The 19,822-nt window shown below is 38.9% G+C and overlaps 1 protein-coding gene across 1 annotated transcript in view; it reads right to left on the bottom strand.

Moving 5' to 3' along the window:
* Nucleotides 1–19,822, bottom strand: part of TXLNB (taxilin beta) — a 56,256-nt gene that overhangs the window by 16,711 nt on the left and 19,723 nt on the right. Inside the window, exons 4-7 of the mRNA XM_066373114.1 lie at nucleotides 19,105–19,275; nucleotides 10,329–10,523; nucleotides 7,911–8,030; nucleotides 2,787–2,861 (exon numbers count right to left, since the gene is read on the bottom strand). Coding sequence (XP_066229211.1) covers nucleotides 2,787–2,861; nucleotides 7,911–8,030; nucleotides 10,329–10,523; nucleotides 19,105–19,275 — 561 coding nt within the window. The remainder of the gene's footprint in view (nucleotides 1–2,786; nucleotides 2,862–7,910; nucleotides 8,031–10,328; nucleotides 10,524–19,104; nucleotides 19,276–19,822) is intronic.

The raw sequence follows: 19,822 nt of genomic DNA, 5'->3' as shown, positions 1-19,822 counted from the left end.
CAAAGGAGGTAAGGAAATACAATGGAGTAAAGACAGTCTCTTTAACAAATGGTGTTGGGAAAATTGGACAGCTACCTGCAAAAAAATGAAACTAGATCACCAGCTTACACCACTCACAAAAATAAACTCAAAATGGATAAAAGACTTAAATGTAGGCCATGAAACCATAAGCATCTTAGAAGAAAACATAGGCAGTAAGCTCTCCGACATCTCTTGCAGCAATATATTTGCTGATTTATCTCCACAGGCAAGTGAAATAAAAGACAGGATAAACAAATGAGACTATATCAAACTAAAAAGCTTTTGCACAGCTAAAGACAATAAGAACAGAATAAAAAGACAAACTACACAATGGGAGAACATATTTGACAATACATCTGATAAGGGGTTAATAATCAAAATTTATAAAGAACTTGTAAATCTCAACACCAGGAAGACAAACAATCCAATCAAAAAATGGGAAAAAGAAATGAATAGCTACTTCTCCAAAGAGTACATACAGATGGCCAATAGGCATATGAAAAAATGCTGAACATCACTAATCATTAGAGAAACGCAAATTAAAACCACAATGAGATATCAACTCACACCAGTCAGAATGGCGCTCATCAATAAAACAACACAGAATAAGTGCTGGCGAGGATGTGGAGAAAAGGGAACCCTCCTGCACTGCTGGTGGGAAAGCAGACTGGTGCAGCCACTGTGGAAAGCAGTATGGAGATTCCTCAAAAAACTGAAAATCGAACTGCCTTTGACCCAGCTCTCCCACTTTTAGGAATATACCCCAAGAACACCATAGAACGGCTCCAAAAGGAGAAATGCACCCCCATGTTTGTGGCAGCATTGTTCACAATAGTGAAGATCTGGAAACAGCCCAAGTGTCCATCAGAGGATGAGTGGATTAAAAAGCTTTGGTACATATATACTATGGAATACTACTCAGCCATAAGAAATGATGACATCAGATCATTTACAATAACATGGATGGACCTTGATAACATTATACTGAGTGAAATAAGTAAATCAGAAAAAACTAAGAACTATATGAATCCATACATAGATGGGACATAAAAATGAGACTCAGAGACATGAACAAGAATGTGATGGCAACAGGGGGGGAGGGGTGGGGGGAGGGGGCGAGGAAGGAGAGAGGGGGTGGGGGAGGGGAGGGGCACAAAGAAAACCAGATAGAAGGTGACAGAAGACAATTTGACTTTGGGGGAGGGGTATACAGCACAATCAAATGTCATAATAATCTGGAGATGTTTTTTCTCAACATATGCATCCTGATTTATCAATGTCACTGCATTAAATTTAATAAAAAAAACTATTTTGCTATATTACTGGGGGGAAACATTTCATTGTTTCACTCAGTACACACATTGGGAAAGTACGCTTTAGGAAGGTTAGCCATGAAACCATAGCTGTGTTTTTGTCTACACATTCATATACTGTAATTTGTGATTTTAATATTCTTATTTTTCTTATTTGCTTTTCCTTTTACAATGAACATGTATGTATTCAGCAGTCAACACATAAACATTTACAAGTGAATTGCTCAAATCTTAAATTAATGTTGCTCAGCATGGAAGGCTTCTGTGAATTTGTTCTATGAGATTTTGTAGTTCCTTGAGTATTGGGGCATTCCTCCCAGCAGGGAAGCCAGAGCCCCTTGGTGGCCCGTGGCTCTCCTGGAACCTAACGGGGACAGTTTGCCAGGAGGAGTAGAGCCTCCAGGACCCAGGAGACCCACGTCTGGTTTTTCCCCAGAGTCAGGTGTTTCATGAGGCTTTATTTTTGAGTATAAAATAGGAATTTCCATATTCTAATCAAAACACACACGACATCACAAAGCCAAATGTAAATGGCTCCTGACATGTCTGCTATTTAGTCATCTGCCACCGACAAAGAAACCTCTGAGAGCACAAAAACTTGGGTGCTGACTCTACTTTTCTAATTTCCTTTTATTGTAAATAATATCAAATAAGCAAGGACATTTTAGGTATTGACAGTTATAGACGGTATTTCTGAACACTTTACATTTTATTCTTACCTAAGAAGGGTCATGGGGGAGGAGAATGAGAGGCCAGATGAACAGATAAGTGGACACCTGAGCCCTAGCTTATTCTGATTGACCATTTCAGTGCCCTTATTTGCATGTAAAACATACCTTTTGACTGGATCTTGTTCATGCAGAATGTTTTATTTATTTTATTTTATTTTATATTTTATTTTATCCTTTTCCAAGTGATAGGAAGGGAGACAGAGAGACAGACTCCCGCATATGCCCCAACTGGGATCCACCTGGCAAACCCCATCGGGGGACCATGCTCTGTCTATCTGGGGCCATGCTTGCAACCAAGCTAATTTTAGTGCCTGAGGTGGAGGCTCCACAGAGCCATCCTCAGTGCCCAGGGCAGATGTGCTCAAACCAATCGAGCCATGGCTGTAGGAGTAGAAGAGAGAGAGAGTGAGAAGGGGGAAGGGGAGGGGTGGAGAAGGAGATGGATGCTTCTTCTCTGTGCCCTGACTGGGAATCAAACCTGGGACATCCACACACTGGGCTGATGCTCTACCACTGAGCAACTGTGCAGGGCCTATTTTTCTTAGGTATAAAATTATAATTTTATTTTTATTTATTAACAAATATGAAGTAGTTCTTTGTTTGCAACACCTGTCTCCCTCCCACTGCTGCACAGAAGCTTCTGCAGGCCACCTTCGGTTCACAGGCTCTTTCCTTGGGAACGGAAGGAGAGCACCCCCCATGCATTGTTCCCCCACTTCACCTGAGCCTGCAGGACTGTCTCCTGTTCCTTCAGCACTTTGGCCTGAAGTTTCCACTCTGCTGCCTGGTTCAGCAACTGTGAGAAGAATGTGAGGAAAGACTGTCAGATTATCTTTTAAATTTCCATTTGGTTGTGATTCATGTACAAAACATAATAACTTATTAGTTAACTAATTCAAGTAATTTTGGGGGGAACATTGTAAGGATCCTAAGAAATCTAAGAATACAACTAGTCTCCATAGTTGGAGTCTCATTTAAAATTAGTGGTTTTATTGGGGAATAAAAGGAAAATTATTTTTAAGTCAAGCATTAATCACACAAAATTCTACCTCCCACCAAATTCTGGAACCTTCTCTAGCAATCCTGCCCAACCATCATCTGGCCTCTACTTGACCATCTCCAGAACATCCCTATCTGGGGCACTGTTGTGAGCAACTGTTCCTTTATATTAAGCTCAAATTTAGTCTCCTAACCAGCGTTCTCCACCAAAGTGTGCGTCAGAATCCCCTAGGAAGCATGCACAAATCTGATCTCTCTCCGAGATTATGCGTTAGGAAGTTGAGGGTGTGTGATTGGAATCCATACTTTTAGCAAATACCCAAGAGGGTATTGGTGGCCCATGGATTATATTTTGAGAAACACTGTGTTAGAAACTTGACCTGGTGTCCCAAATCCTGTGCAAGGATTACAAAATAAGTCCTGTGTACATTTACAAAATAAGGTCCCTCTTTCATAAATTCACGTTTCAGATACAATCGAGGCCCTCATATGAAACAGAATCAGAACTCAGAGCTGAGGGTTTAATTTGAAAAAATTGTTCTAGGCATAAAGATGACTCAGACATGTTATTTTAATTTAAGATGGATGTTCATTTATCCATTCTAATGTAGGGCTCTGGTCCTTGTTTTGGGTGCAGACCTTCATAACAGAATTCAGAAGGGTTGTTTTGGGTGCAGACCTTCATAACAGAATTCAGAAGGGTTTGCTCTCTTTTCACAAAAAAACATATCCATAATTTGCCATATATGATTTAGAATTTTTTTGTTTTTAAACAAAAATGCTAGAACCTAAAGACCGAAAGATGCTTGTGAAGCAGCTTGATTTTTAAATTTTGTGGAGTTTTACAACTTTCTCCCAGTCTTTTATAGCTACTGACATCTAGTTTGATAACTAGTTTTTGCTCTTTGATTATATCTAGTCTTTCAAAGCATTAAGCATAATTTTCATAGAAATAGATTTCACAGTTCTTTTTTTCAGTTAATGTATAATTCTCTTGATTTACATAATACAACCCCAAGGATAACTGGAAAGAAAAGATTTGGGCACAGAGGGCTGATTCTTGGTCACCTCAGTCTTACACGTGTTGACAGTTCAGAGTGGCTTACTAGCCACAGGATTCAACATGCTGTGGACATCTGTCACTGCATTCACAGAGAGAATGGTGAATGTCACGGGTTAATCTGGTTAGTCAAGTGGCCATCAGTCAAGAAGATTCTAATGTATTTGAAGATAGGCTGATTAAAAAATTTTTTTGTATTTGTCTGTACTATAACAAAAGTGTCCATGAGCTCTATATATTACTTTCATAATAAGACCAACAACAACAAAAACTCCCAATAAAAGCATTATTTTTAAAAACTTGAAGACATCTTATTTTCTTATCCAAGTTTGTATTTTTTCCTATGGCTTGACATTTCCATTTGTAAAATATGTTATATATTCCTCCATACCTGCCAGCATGAATTATTATGGTGAAGATGCATTATTATGGAAGTGAAATAACTTGAGCAGTCCAGGCAGCTGTGAGGTAGTGTCCCCCCCTGGCCATCTGAGTGGCGTGGTGGTCGTGTACACGGCCCCTGCTTCCCTATGCGGGTTGAGGAGCCCTATTGTACCAGGTGGTCCCTGACAGACAGGAGGCAGGTGGCTGCCTGTTCTGCTTGGAGCAAAGGAACCTCCAAGCTCTGATGTTATTTCATCATTTTCAGAAAAGAAACATCAGAACTAGAAATGGGGTAGGTGGCCTGCCAGCTTTGAAGAACTGAGAGCGGCCACTTTTCTTTGACACAAAACCCACTGTGTTTTACTAAACCAGGGTAGGAAAAGAGCTAGCATGGTAGTTGCTTGCTAAGGCTGGGTCACCCCATGTCTGCCCTCAGTCTCCCTCACATGAACCTAGATGTTCCTCTGTCATGTCTCAGATGTTATAGACCAAAGATACTGATCCTATAGGACAGTGTTTTTCAACCAGTGTGCCGCAGCACACTAGTGTGCCGTGAGACATGGTCAGGTGTGCCATGGGGAAATTAAACATGGGTCCCCAAACTACGGCCTATGGAGGCTATTTATCCGGCCCGCCGCCAGCTGCTTCCATCCGAACATAAACATTCCCCTCACAATCCCTCCAGCTATCAGCGACAGGAAGAGTGGAGGCACAGGGAACGCTCACTGACCAATCACCTTCTAGGATTCATCCCGACCACTAGCGATGAACCAATAGTAGGCCGCCTCTCATCCACACCCAGGAAGGTCCCCGCTCGGGCTGCCACGCACTTGTCATTGTGTGGCCGAGGCGAGTAGTTGAAGCTGCTACTACTCCCTATGGTCCCTATTTCTAATCCTGGTCAGGACTGGAGGTAAATGTTGCCACCAATAGATGAAGCCTCAGCCTCAGCTGGTTATGTCTATCCTGATGGTGTATGTAGATATTTGACCTTTTTCTTTTTAAAAGAGGCCCCCGCAGAGGGTGATATACAATGCATCACAATGCACCACAATGTTATCTATATTGTATATGGCCTCCTGAAGGGTCATCTTCTTAAAGAGCTCAAATCTCTATATACACCATCAAAATAGACAGAACCAAGGCCCCTGCACCCAGCTGACCATGGGATTTGAACCCACAACCTCAGGGAGAACTCTAGTATTTATCAGAATCCTTACTTAGAAAGCAAACTTCTCAATCTGACAGTAGAGATGCTCTGAGGACTTATGATGTTACACAAGTACCCAACATTTTCTAAAATTGATTTTGTCCAGTCTCTATATAGAGAGAGTATTTGCCAAATTGATTTGAAACCACAACCTTAATGAAAGCTCCAGTATCTATTAGCGGGACTGTATATATGAGGGGATACATGGGACTGTATATAGGAGGGGTTACATGGGACTGTATATATGAGGTTACATGGGACTATATATATGAGGGGATACATGGGACTGTATATATGAGGTTACATGGGACTGTATATATGGGGTTACATGGGACTGTATATATGAGGTTACATGGGACTGTATATGAGGGGATGTTACGTGGGACTGTATATGAGGGGATGTTACGTGGGACTGTATTTATAAGGGGATGTTACATGGGACTGTATATATGAGGGGGTTATCCTTCTTTATTTAACTTTTTTTAATAAATATAATTTATTTAAACTTTAAATAAATTCTAACAGAGTGTCATTTTGTGTCATTTTGGTAAGTGGTGTGCCCCAGGATTTTGTGAATGTAAAAAATGTGCTGCGGCTCAAAAAAGGTTGAAAATCACTGCTATAGGAAGTATGTTTTACCTAATAGGGTCATTATACCAGCAGTGGAATATCTCTTTTATTATATGAGTAATAACTAAATCTTTTATTTCTTACTTTGAGAACTAAGTTGTAGATGATTTAATAAATTAATCTGTTTATTAAGAGCACATGAACTTCTGATTTGAGATTATTCATGGCTACTAGGTTAGGCTCTCTGAAATTCGTCCTTTTGTTGCTATATTTGAAAACCAAAGATATTTTAAAATTACTATTCCAACTAATTGAAGTGATTCTAATCTGATTTTCAGTAAAGGCAAAGCTTGTGATCAATTGTTAAATGGCCAAATTCCATTGACTGGGTCTTAAATCTCTCTCTCTCTCTCTCCAGCAATAGAAGCAAACTTCAACCTTTGCCTCTGAAACATGCCTCTGAGAGTGATGTACTATCACAGAGCCTGGGCTTGGGGGGCGGATACATTTTGGTGTACTATACATCTTGGTCATTTAGCAGTGAGTGACCTTAATCAAACAACTTGCACATCCTCTTTGAGCCTCTCTGCTGTAGAATGGCCCCCCAGCTCTCCTGGAGTATGTGGGGCTAATGAGACATCAGCAAAAGCCACCGCTCAGTCTCTTAAACCAGAAAGTCAGGAGTCATCCTTGACTCCTCCCTTTTCTCACTGTCACCATCTTCAGCTCAGTGCATTGCCTGCTGGTTTTACATTGAAACATAACTTGCATCCACATCCAGCTCTCCTTCACCTCTGCGTCCTCCCTAATCCACGCCGTTGTCACGGCTTGTCCAGTCTGCTGCAGCAGCCTCCTACCTGTCGTCTTGTTTTCTTGTCCCTCTTTTGGTCATTTTCCACCCAAGAGCCAAATTCATCTTTTACAGATGCCAAGCAGATCATGTCACTTCCTTTGCTAAAACTACCCAGTCCTTTTCCATTATTTTTAGAATAAAATCCAAACCACTTTCCAAGCCTACAAAGCTATATAGCTTGGCCTCTGCTTTCATCTCCAACTTTATTTGGAAGCTTTCTCCCACTGGGTCAACATGCTCTTGCTACCTTAACCTTCTTCTATTTCTAGAGGATGCCAACCTGGTTCCAGCATCAAGCATTCGTCACTGCTACAAACATCGCTGCTGGAGACGTCCTTCTCATAGGGGAGGGCTCAGCTCAAGCCATGTCCCCTGGGGGAGGCTTCCCTAGTAGCACTTATTATCTGAAATTACCCTTCCTTGTTTGTTTGCTTGTTAACTTCTTGTCTCTTTCTGGTTAAACTCTAGTCTTAATGATGGGTCATGACCTTCTCCATCTTGGTCACCACTATATCCCACCACCCAGAATGGTGCTTAGCCTATGACAGACACTGGGAAAAGATTTGTTGAGTGGGTACATGACTATTTCATATAGAAAGTATTTTAGGTATAGTGCCTCCTACTGAGCTGGCCAATTTAGTCTCCAGGGCAGCTCAGGCTCTTTCTCCATCGGTCTAGGGCTCTGTGGCCATTCTCAGAAACAACTTTCTCGAGGGTTCTCTGACCCAGAGGCAGAACCGACAAGCACATTGACTCAGGTGATATGTACATATTCTTTTTCACGTGTGTGTCGCTCCTCCGCTTCCTTCATCATTTCCTGCGCCTGCTCGAGTTTTGCATCCACCAGCTTCTGCTGCAGTTCTCTGTGTTTAAATATCTTGTCCAGATGCTACGGAAGAAACAAATTGCGCACATCAAGCTTGACGGGGTATTGGGGCTAAAACAATGTAAAATAAAAAAGCAATATTCATATAAACACACATTGTCTAGGTTCTAAGAGGGCAATAAACACATTGACGTCACTTATGGCTGTGTAGGAAAGCCATAAATTGGTGAAGTCCCCTTCCTTTTGCATATGCAAATGGGGTGGCAAAAGGCAAAGGTGCTAGAATTCAGCAATTGTAACTCCACAAGGTCTGAACGTTCTTTTTCTAAATTTGGTAACTATTAGATATGATGCTAGTTATTATGCTAGGCAGCACAGATAGTGACAGCACTATTACTCGGTATTTTGGCTCTTTCTAATGAATATAAAACTACTCTTAAATACAACATTAGGGCTGGCTTTAGCTCAGCGGTTCCTTCGAGTCAAGTTCACTTGCTAAATACAACATTAATACAAGTTATCACGGTGAATTCTTTTCCACATCTTCCCACTCCTGCTTCAAGGGCTGTGAGGAAGTTCTGGGGTACCTTAATGTGGTCCTGGATCAGGGACTTAGGCAGAAGCCCCCTGATTTCAAGTCTGTAGCTCTGATAGGAAAAACAAGGCCAAGGGTCACAGGGGAGTTGATCTGCAAATGTGCTATTATGTGACTCTGCACCTTTTGACCTCTCTACTAGCTTGGTGAAGAGATGCTTCCAACTCTGCTCCAGTATGGATAGTTTTCTGGTCATTAGGAGGTCCCATCGGCAAGAGGTCATGTGGAATTCTATCCTTGAGCCTTATACAGAACCAGTCCTGGAAATATACAACCAGTCTACAGGGAACCAGTCTCAGTTCCCATCTGAGAGCTTTCTGAGCAGTGTGGCTATTTTCTTTTTAGCTCCTTCCCTTTTGTTTTTGCCTGAGCCTCCACTCTGGAGCAGGGCTGATCTTCCTGACAAGATAAAGTGACCACATGCCACTTGGATTATTAGGAGGAGTTTCTTGATCTACCTAAGGGGTGCTACCGTGTGCAATGGCTCAGTTGTTTTCTCAGCATGTTGCCAACAGAACCACTTTGACTAACTTATGTTACATTTTCAAACAGAAATTTAAAATTTGGGTGGGATGAGGAAAAAAATTTGATACATCAAAATCCTAAAGGAACTTCTGGAGCAGGGGTCCCCGCATGCGGCCCCCTGAGGCCATTTATCCAGCCCCTACTGCACTTCCAGAAGGGGCACCTCTTTCATTGGTGGTCAGTGAGTACGCAAAGCGTGGTGTCGCTCACGTACAGTTCTACTTCTGGTGATGCGGGACGCACACGTCACGGCTCCAGAAGCGCGTCATATCACTTGTTACGGCTAGCAGTGACAAATATGGAACCGGACATTGACCATCTCATTAGCTAAAAGCAGGCCCATAGTTCCCATTCAAATACTGGTCAGTTTGTTGATTTAAATTTACTTGTTCTTTATTTTAAATATTGTATTTGTTCCTGTTTTGTTTTTTACTTTAAAATAAGATATGTGCAGTGTGCACAGGGATTTGTTCATAGTTTTTTTTATAGTCCAGCCCTCCAACAGTCTGAGGGACAGTGAACTGGCCCCCTGTGTAAAAAGTTTGGGGAACCCTGTTCTGGAGTCTTAAAAACATGTTCAATATTAAAATATTAATTTCGAAATAATGAAAGATCCTGATAGTCCCCTTAATGTAAGCCATGGGAAGCAAAACTCTTTTGGCTTTTGTGACCGTGGGTGATTTCATCTTATAGCCACTGCTTCCCATCTACAAAATGTGGATAATATGTCATTATCCAGTGCATAAGATTGTTGAGACAATTAAAGGACACTTTGTATGTAAAGTATAGTCTTTAGCACATGGCTCAAGCTAAGGTCTGAGTAACTAAGACCATGATAATTATAATTATTACATTATTAATACTAGTATTGACTTGTGGGGTATATAGACTACATATCCTTAATGACATGGTGACTTTTACGAGGGAATGTGTGCAGTATTTCTTGGCTCTGTAGAGAGCGTTTTAAAAAGACCAAGGATAACTGTGCTCACATCCTACCACTTTCTATTTATTGCCTTTGCTTTGCAGTGATTCCAGCGTGGAAAAAATTCCATATGACTTTCAGCCAGGTATTTTGCAATACCATCTGTTTTTATTTGGCTAGTAGGAGAAATCCAAACCTAAGTATTAATCAATTGAGAAGGCCGGTCATACCTTTCTTATTAACCATGCTGCCCACCTTCACAACCCCGATCAGGATCTATATCCAGTGCTTCTATGCTGTTTGATGTGGTTCTTACCTCCTCTCTGAGCTCATATTGATCAATGATACTTTTCAGTTTCTCTGCGAGCTCTGTGTTCTCCTGACACAGTTTCATATTTCGCTCACTCTGCTGCTCAATCTGGGCCTGGATATCCGTCAGGGTGCTCTGGAAATGATTCGTAATCTCCTTTCTTTTCTCTTCTTCCTCCCTTGCCCGCTGAAGGGTTTCCTCCTGCAGATTAAAAGAAAAATCTTTTGTTTATACTGGTTGACATACACCTGGGTTTATAGAATTCAGGGTTGGGTCCACGGAAGGAGATTCACGTGCAGGGGAAGCAGGATGGTTTTTCTCAGTTCTCTCTAGAGCTATGTTGCTCAGCCCCAAAATAAGTGTATGAGCAAAGGTTTCAGTTGTGAATACACAGTCACTCTGAGCAGGTGCAGTAAGACTCTTGAATTTGATAGCTGGTGATAAATAGGCTTGTTTTAGTGATGACTGGCCTCCTGCAGAATGAATAACCTGCAGCAGTTTCTAACAAACATGGAGTCATCTGGTTTTGATCTCTTGGCTGTGACCTGGGGAAGAAGGGCCACTCAGTTGCACTGATAGATGAGACGGCTCACGTGTTTCTTCGGCTGGTACAGAAAGAAGAATATATCCTGTATTCCTCTATAAAAGTTATGGGATGTGAGCCACATAATCGTATTACCCAAGTTTTGTAAATATAAGTGATCACAATATAAACTTTTTCTTGGTAAAAAAAAACTTTCATCAAAAAGCTTGAAAATCAGGAAACTAAAATAGCTAGAGGTCAATTACAACAATTCAAAAATGTAAAAGGAAATTTTGGAAAATATGCTGGATATTTTATTTCTGAAGAACAATCATCCCACATGTCACATAGGGTAATTGAAATGTTCCATGTAAATTTTGAATCTGAAAGCAATATTAAGTTTCAAATTTTCTTTAACTCTAAAATGAAACATCTAATTTTCCCTCTTCTGGTTTGTTAACATTCAAGAATTGGAAATTAACTTTTATGTCATTTCTGTTCTCTTTTCTCTTAAATCAAAATTCTTCCTTCATTGCTAACTACTAACAATGTACCCACATTTCCTCCATTTCTATATTGAGAATTGTTTGCTTTGTGATTGTTACTCTCATTCTTTTAGAATGAAAGGGTTTAATCTTGTTCCATCATAGCAAGATAGAGATGCTGCTGACAAGAGATACAGACATTTCAGGGTTCCTTTCAGTTCTGATTAATTGTTATTATGAAAGCCTGCTTCATTGTTGGCAAGTAAAATTATACTGCATTTAGTTGCCTACCGCCATCAAATTATGTAACAGGATTTTAAAGGAAATGATGATTTAAACAGAAGTAATTTTGTAAATCTTTATTATGATAGTAGAATAATGTGATCAAAATGAAAACTGATGCTGAACATCTATGCTCTGGAAATAATTCAAATTTGTCATTCGGTGACCTCTTTACCATATCAACATAGTTTTTTCTAACTCTAATATGACTCCTGATATCAGTCATAACTTATTCATGATATAAACATTTCTTTAGTGACAACAGCTTAGAGATTTAGCTGCACTTCCTATTCTGAAGAAATTAACTACCAGAGATCTTATTTCCCTGAACTTTGTATGCTAACACTTATTATACCTATTTTATTAAAAATGATATGGCTATTTGTTAAGAACAATCAAATATACATATAGTAGTGGTGGTTTCCTCATTGCTCCTGGTTAGTGTAGAAGTCAACAAGTTCCTCGTCATAGCATTATAGATCATAATCTGAATGTCATTTTCATTTATAACAATTCTATCCATGAATGAATAAGTCAATGGAAGAAGCATCCTGTGCTACTCAGTAACTCTGAGTTTTTCAATGGCAACCAGATACAGCAAGAAGGTATGGGTGTTATGAGGGCATTAAACAACAAACCATCTTAGCACCCATTCCTGGCCCCCAAAATGGCATCTTCTATTTTACATTAAATTGTTTTTCAATGAGAGAAAAATAAATCTAGCACAATCTTATGAAATTTAAGTAAATTGATAAAGAGAATGTAATCATTTGAACAGTGTCTGAGATAAAATTTTCTTTACCAAGCAAATTGTTCAAAATGAAAAATAATGCAAAGAAGATTGAGAGACAAAGTCTGCATACTTAAGAAAATAAACTTTGCAAGCATCGTTATCCATCTTAGAACTGGTGCCATGCCTGGCACATGATTCACAGGTGTTCAGTAAATATTTATTTAATGAATCAATAAATTATTAGTTTATATCTAGATATATGAGTAGCTTGAACTAGATTCCTGTAGTCCTTTCCACATTAAAACTGAAATTCTGTGATGACAAATTGTATTTACTCCTTTACTGAAACCATGTTGCCTGAGGCACTTAACCTATTCCTTACAGAGCTTTTTCAGTATAGCTTGAGGCTCAGATTCATTGCTTTGAATATATGTAGTACCTTGTTAAAATGAGTCCATCTCTCAGACTTTCACTGGTCCTTTTCCAAATGATTTTAAATTGTGAGGTTTTTAATTTTTTAAAAAACTCACTGAAGAATCAATTTTAATAAGAAATACATAGTAAAAGCTAAATTTTTTAGTGATGGGAAGAGCCTGCTATGCATTCTCTTTCTATGTCTTCCCAAGCTCCTAGCACATGAATTTTCACATTAGATATACTTAGGCTGTTTCTTTTTTCTTTTTTTTTTTTTTCATTTTTCCGAAGCTGGAAACGGGGAAGCAGTCAGACAGACTCCCGCATGCGCCTGACCGGGATCCACCCGGCATGCCCACCAGGGGGCAATGCTCTGCCCCTCTGGGGCCTCGCTCTGTTGCGTCCAGAGCCATTCTAGCGCCTGAGGCAGAGGCCACAGAGCCATCCCCAGCACCCGGGCCATCTTTGCTCCAATGGAGCCTCGCTGCGGGAGGGGAAGAGAGAGACAGAGAGGAAGGAGAGGGGGAGGGGTGGAGAAGCAAATGGGCACCTCTCCTGTGTGCCCTGGCCGGGAATCGAACCCGGGACTCCTGCACACCAGGCCAACACTCTACCGCTGAGCCAATTGGCCAGGGCCTACTTAGGCTGTTTCAAGAAAGCTTATTCCATGCTGACCCTTCTGCAGACAACAACTAACAACTATAAATTCTGGATACGATGTAAGAAACAACTATCTAACCATACTGGAGAGTAAACAAAATCAGGCAGATCCTAGAGAAAAGTTTACACTTGTAAAAAGGGATCGGCACATTGTAAGTTTCCCATTTTTACAGATTTTAGCTTGAGGGAAGACTGAAATTGGCAGTTGCTTGGAATGGGGAAAACTCTCATAAAAAACCTACTGTCTTTCTGGTCTGAAGAATAAGAGAACAGAGGAGAGAGAGAGTCAGAATGAGAGAGCCATAAATTCTTTGAATAAACTCTGCCCAAATCTTTGGCTAACTCTAAACTACAAATATGCATGGTAGACTCAGAGCAGTCTAGCTAGGGGAAAAGTAAATGATCTGAGATTTGAGTTGCTGCCCAAGAGAGAGAATTTGTAATTTGATTCTAACCAAGTTAATTGCTTGCTAAAAAATATTCAGCATTCTTCAACGAGTATACTAGAAATGATATTCTCCACAGCATAACAGTTACACCATCCAGGATATAATTTAAAAAGACAAAGAACCAAGAAAATATGGCCCATTCTAAAAAAAATAATAATAATCAGAGGAATCCTATTTCATAATAACCCAGATGTGGAATCTTCTAACAAGAATTTCAAAACAGGTAGTATATGCTTATTGCTATAAAAGAAAATATTATCTTAATAAATGAAAAAATAAAAAATATCAAGAGAAAAATATCTATAAGAAAGAAACAAATGGAAAGTCTGAAGTTAATGTAAATGTAAGCCATGAAACCATAAGCATCTTAGAAGAAAACATAGGCAGTAAGCTCTCCGACATCTCTTGCAGCAATATATTTGCCGATTTATCTCCACAGGCAAGTGAAATAAAAGACAGGATAAAAAAATAAAACTATATCAAACTAAAAAGCTTTTGCACAGCTATAGACAATAAGAACAGAATAAAAAGACAAACTACACAATGGGAGAACATATTTGACAATACGTCTGATATGGGGTTAATAACCAAAAAATATAAAGAACTTGTAAATCTCAACACCAGGAAGACAAACAATCCAATCAAAAAATGGGAAAAAGAAATGAATAGACACTTCTCCAAAGAGGACATACAGATGGCCAATAGGCATATGAAAAAATGCTCAACATCACTAATCATTAGAGAAATGCAAATTAAAACCACAATGAGATATCACTTCACACAGGCCAGAATGGCGCTCCTCAACAAGACAACACAGAATAAGTGCTGGCGAGGATGTGGAGAAAAGGGAACCCTCCTGCACTGCTGGTGGGAATGCAGACTGGTGCAGCCACTGTGGAAAACAGTATGGAGATTCCTCAAAAAACTGAAAATCGAACTGCCTTTTGACCCAGCTCTCCCACTTTTAGGAATATACTCCAAGAACACCATAGACCTGCTCTAAAAGGAGAAATGCACCCCCATGTTTGTGGCAGCATTGTTCACAATAGCAAAGATCTGGAAACAGCCCAAGTGTCCATCAGAGGACGAGTGGATTAAAAAGCTTTGGTACATATATACTATGGAATACTACTCAGCCATAAGAAATGATGACATCAGATCATTTACAATAACATGGATGGACCTTGATAACATTATACTGAGTGAAATAAGTAAATCAGAAAAAAGTAAGAACTATATGAATCCATACATAGATGGGACATAAAAATGAGACTCAGAGACATGGACAAAAATGTGATGGTATGGGAGTAGGGTGGTGGGGAGGGGGCAAGGAAGGAGAGAGAGTGGGTGGGGGGAGGTGAGGGGCACAGAGAAAACCAGATAGAAGGTGACGGAGGACAATTTGACTTTGGGTGAGGGGTATGTAACATAGGCAAATGTCAGAATAATCCGTGACTGTGTTCTCTGAACATATGTACCCTGATTTATCAATGTCACTGCATTAAAATTAATAAAAAAGTTAGAAAATATGAAATTTAAATATCACTGGATAAACTTAGAGAAGAATAGACATTGGAGAGGAAAGAGCCAGTGAATATTAAGGTAGACCAATATAAATGATCTAATCTGAAGATAAAAGAGAAATAGGATTGGTGAAAAACAAGAAGGGAGACTTGAGGACCAATGGAAAAATAAAATTTGCAACACACATGGAATTAGAATCATAGAAGGAAAGGAGAGAGAGAGAGAGAGAGAGAGAGAGAATGGGGCAAAAAACCATTTGAAGAAATGTCTGAAACTCCCCCAAATTTAGTGAAAGACATAAATTAGAGATACAGGAAGCTCAGTAGGTCCCAAGTAAGATAAATATGAAGAAAACCACATCTCGGCATAAAGTATTCAATGTTTCAAGAACCAAAAATCAAGAGAAAAATCCCTAAAAGTATCCAGCAGTAAATTACATATTATATACAGGGGGACAACAATTCATATTATTGTTGATTTTCATTATTGTGGAGGCTAAAATATGGAATCTATAAAAGGCTGAGTTAAAGAAAGGAAAGGGAAAATACTTGTCAACCAAGTATTCTATATCTAATGAGTATAGCCTTCAAGAAGAAAAGAAAAATAGAGACATTTTAAAGTTGAAAAACAAATCAGAAAACTGATTTCCAGCAGAACTATACTGTAAGAAATACTAAAGGAAGGTTTTCAGGCTCAAGGGAATCACACTAGACAGAAATGTAAAGCTTCAGAAGGAATAAAAAGCATCAGAAATGTAATTCTTTAGGTTAATAATAAAAAAACAGCTTGCCTTTAATTTTTAAAGATATACATACACATATACATACACAGATACATACATATAATATTCAAAGTAAAAATTGTGACACTGCTTCATGAGCTTTATTAATATATGTAAATGTAGCACATAACATTTATAGTTTAAAGGTAGGGTAGTAAATGGACCTATTTAATTGCTATGTTTCTATGTATTATATGAAACAATACAGTATTAACTCTAAGTGGACTGTGAAAAGTTAAGAATGTGTATTATAATCATAGAGAAACTACTAAAAATTCAAAGAGGTATAGTTAAAAATTCAAGAGATAAAAAGGAATTTAAAATATTCAAATAATTCTAAAGAAAGCAAGAAAAGAACAGAAGAACAGAAGCAGAGGTGACAAATTGTGACTAAATAATATAGTGGTAGATATATAGGTAACCATTCTAATAATTGCATTATATGTTAATGAACTAGTTTGCTCATTAAATGGCATATATGATAAGAATTTTAAAAAGTCCAACAATATATTATCTGTAATAGACGCACTTTAAATATAAAGACCCAGGTTAAAAATTAGTGGATAGAATGAGATATACCTTGCAAGCAATAAGAATAAGAAAACTCAAGGGGCTATATTGATATCATATAATGTAAACATCAGGATATAGATTATTACTAAAGGACATTTTATATAATAAAACATTCAAGTCATCAAAGAGACATAATTATGTATACAAATGATATTAGTACTTCAAAATACATAAAGCAAAAATTGAGATAATTAAAAAGTAGACAATTCCACAATTATATTAGAAGATTTTTAACATCCATCCCTCAAAAAATTGATAGAATGACTAGACAAAAATTTAGTAAGTATATAAATGATCTAGAGCTAATTGTTACCTATGCAACACATATCTTACAGCTGAACAGACATTCTTTCCAAGTACATATAGTATGTTCATCAAGATGGATCATATGACTGGATAAAGAAGATGTGGCATATATACACTATGGAATACTACTCAGCCATAAGAAATGATGACATTGGATCATTTACAGCAAAATGGTGGGATCTTGATAACATTATACAAAGTGAAATAAGTAAATCAGAAAAAAACAGGAACTGCATTATTCCATACGTAGGTGGACATAAAAGTGAGACTAAGAGACAGTGATAAGAGTGTGGTGGTTATGGGGGGAGGGGGGAGAGGGAGAGGGAAAGGGGGAGGGGGAGGGGAACAAAGAAAACTAGATAGAAGGTGACAGAGGACAATCTGACTTTGGGTGATGGGTATGCAACATAATTGAACAACAAGATAACCTGGACATGTTATCTTTGAATATATGTATCCTGATTTATTGATGTCGCCCCATTAAAAAAATAAAATTATTAAAAAATAAAAAGATAGATCATATATTATGGGCTATAAAAATTAGGACTTCTAAATAACCGATGGATCAAAGAAAAAATCAGAAGGGAGGGAAATTATGAAATATTTTAAATTACAATCCTGATTTTTGTTACTTGAAATATTCATGACCTTTGACAACTAATTTGGGTCTCAGTTTCTTCAATAAAATGGAGATGTTAACCTTCATAGAATTGTTGTGAAGATTAAATAAAATAATGTATATAAAGCATTTAACACAAGTCCTGGTATAATAATGATACTAAATTTCATTGTCCATACCTGGAAGCTATTCTTGAGGGTGTATGGGTATACCCCCAGGGTTCCCCGCCCCTTCCATTATTCTATCTTTGAATGCCACCCAAACAGACCGTGACGCATTATTCCACTCTTCAAATATCTTTGCTGACAAACCTTCCTGCTATATCTGATTTAATTTATCTCCTTCCTATAGAGTACTACTGAAAGCCAGGAGAGTGCTATTACATGAACATTTATCTTGAGTTGAGGATGAGTCTCCCCTTCCGAGACTCCCATCTAACTTGGGTTTTGATTGTCCCGAGAACAATGACTAAAAGAATGCCAGAAGCCCGTTTCCTTACAACTCATAATTTAAGAGTTAGAGTTCATCACCCTGGCCTCCCATTGCCCAGATACCAAAAAGCAATTTTTCCCCCTAACTTTATTATAAAACCTCAGCCATGATTTTAATCTATTTCTTGAAATATTTCCTTTTAAACGTACGTAATAATAACTGTCCCAGGAATATTGGTGTCTAATTCTGGTTTGTCGACAGCTTTAGGAGCTTCAGCTGGAAAGGGGATTGTGGGCGCACGCAGCGTTAGCTCGGAGAGCCCCGCATCTGGCTTCTTCGCATGGAGCTAGCGTCTGTGTGTAATCAAACGAACCACACCGCGAGAGGCTTACGCTGTAGTTAATGAAACCCATGCAGACTAAATGAAGTGGTCAGTCTATTATTTTTAGATTGAATAATTAAGTCTGAAGAGCTTCCGTGTTTTCTCCAGTAGCTTCTGTTTTCGAATGACTATTGACATTTTGGCTCTCAATTTTGCTTTACGCTGTCAATTAGCTTTGTGTCAATTTATTTCATTTCATGCAGATTTCATTATCATAAAAATTGTTGCCCTGACTTACAAGTTTGTATTTTAAAGGGCGGAACGAAGGCCTACCTTAGAAAACAAAACGGAACAAACTCAACGTAAGAAAAAGGTAAGGCGAATGGCATGCACTTTACTAAGGGCCTCTTCTGGAACTATGTGGCCACCATACGTCTGTGTCCTCATTTAATTTTTTCCCAACCACACAGGGAAGTTGGTATAATCCTCATTTCATCGATGAGGAAACAGGCCTGGGAGGTAAAATAATTTCTTGAAGGTCACAGGCGAGCAAGTGGCAGGGCTAGTATTTGAACCCAAGCCTCTCTGATTCTGAACTCACGCTCTGTTCTCGAGTAGCAGAGGCCGTGTCTATGCCGCATGCAAGAAGGTGTGTTATGTGGGCCCGGGGGGCACGTACCTTCAGTGTCTTGTTGTGTCTCTGCAGCTCCCGACACAGACTCTCCAGTTTGCTTCGGGCGAGGATGGCTCTGCTGTGTTCACTTTGTAACTGGTCCTTTTCCTTTTGGATTTGTACCTGTTTCTTTTGTAGGAGCTTTAATGTCTTTTGCTCGGTGCGATGTTCATCCAGCTAGACAGGGGCGTGAACATGTGAAAGAGGAGGGCAGGAATCTCTTTTGAGTTAACAAAGAAAAAAAAAAAGGAGCAAAAGAGGAAATGCCTAAAGATCCCTTGTGGTTGTTTGGAAACCTTTCCTTTGCTATGATCATTGTCCCTCTGGAATCAAATAAGCCTCACTAATGTTTGTACTTTGTAGTACTTATAAGTATGGCTTTTGTAGCATAACATTTATAGGTCTTTCCTTATCATCACTATTATTGCTGCTCTCTTCTTTTATCTTTTTTTTTTTTCATGGTCTAGAAATAGCCTTAGGTTTCTTGAGTCTCTCTAACGATACCAATCAATATTAGAAAGGCATGTCTCAGAATATGTAAACCGCCAGCAGTTGTAATTAGTGCCTTGCACAGGGAGTGGGGGGCAGTAGGCAACAGTGTGTCTGCGTGGTTCACCTTTAGTTACCAATATTCTTTCTCAAAAGAAGCTTATAGTGACTATTCTAAGGAGTAGCAAAGAGAAAAGCAGCCTCCCTGGTAAAAGAAGATGAGGAGATGAAGTCT

This window comes from Saccopteryx leptura, chromosome 3 (assembly GCF_036850995.1).
Source record: "Saccopteryx leptura isolate mSacLep1 chromosome 3, mSacLep1_pri_phased_curated, whole genome shotgun sequence".
In the NCBI taxonomy this organism is placed as follows: domain Eukaryota; kingdom Metazoa; phylum Chordata; class Mammalia; order Chiroptera; family Emballonuridae; genus Saccopteryx; species Saccopteryx leptura.
Note: the sequence above shows the minus strand (reverse complement) of the source record. Positions and strands in the feature narration are given on the sequence as shown.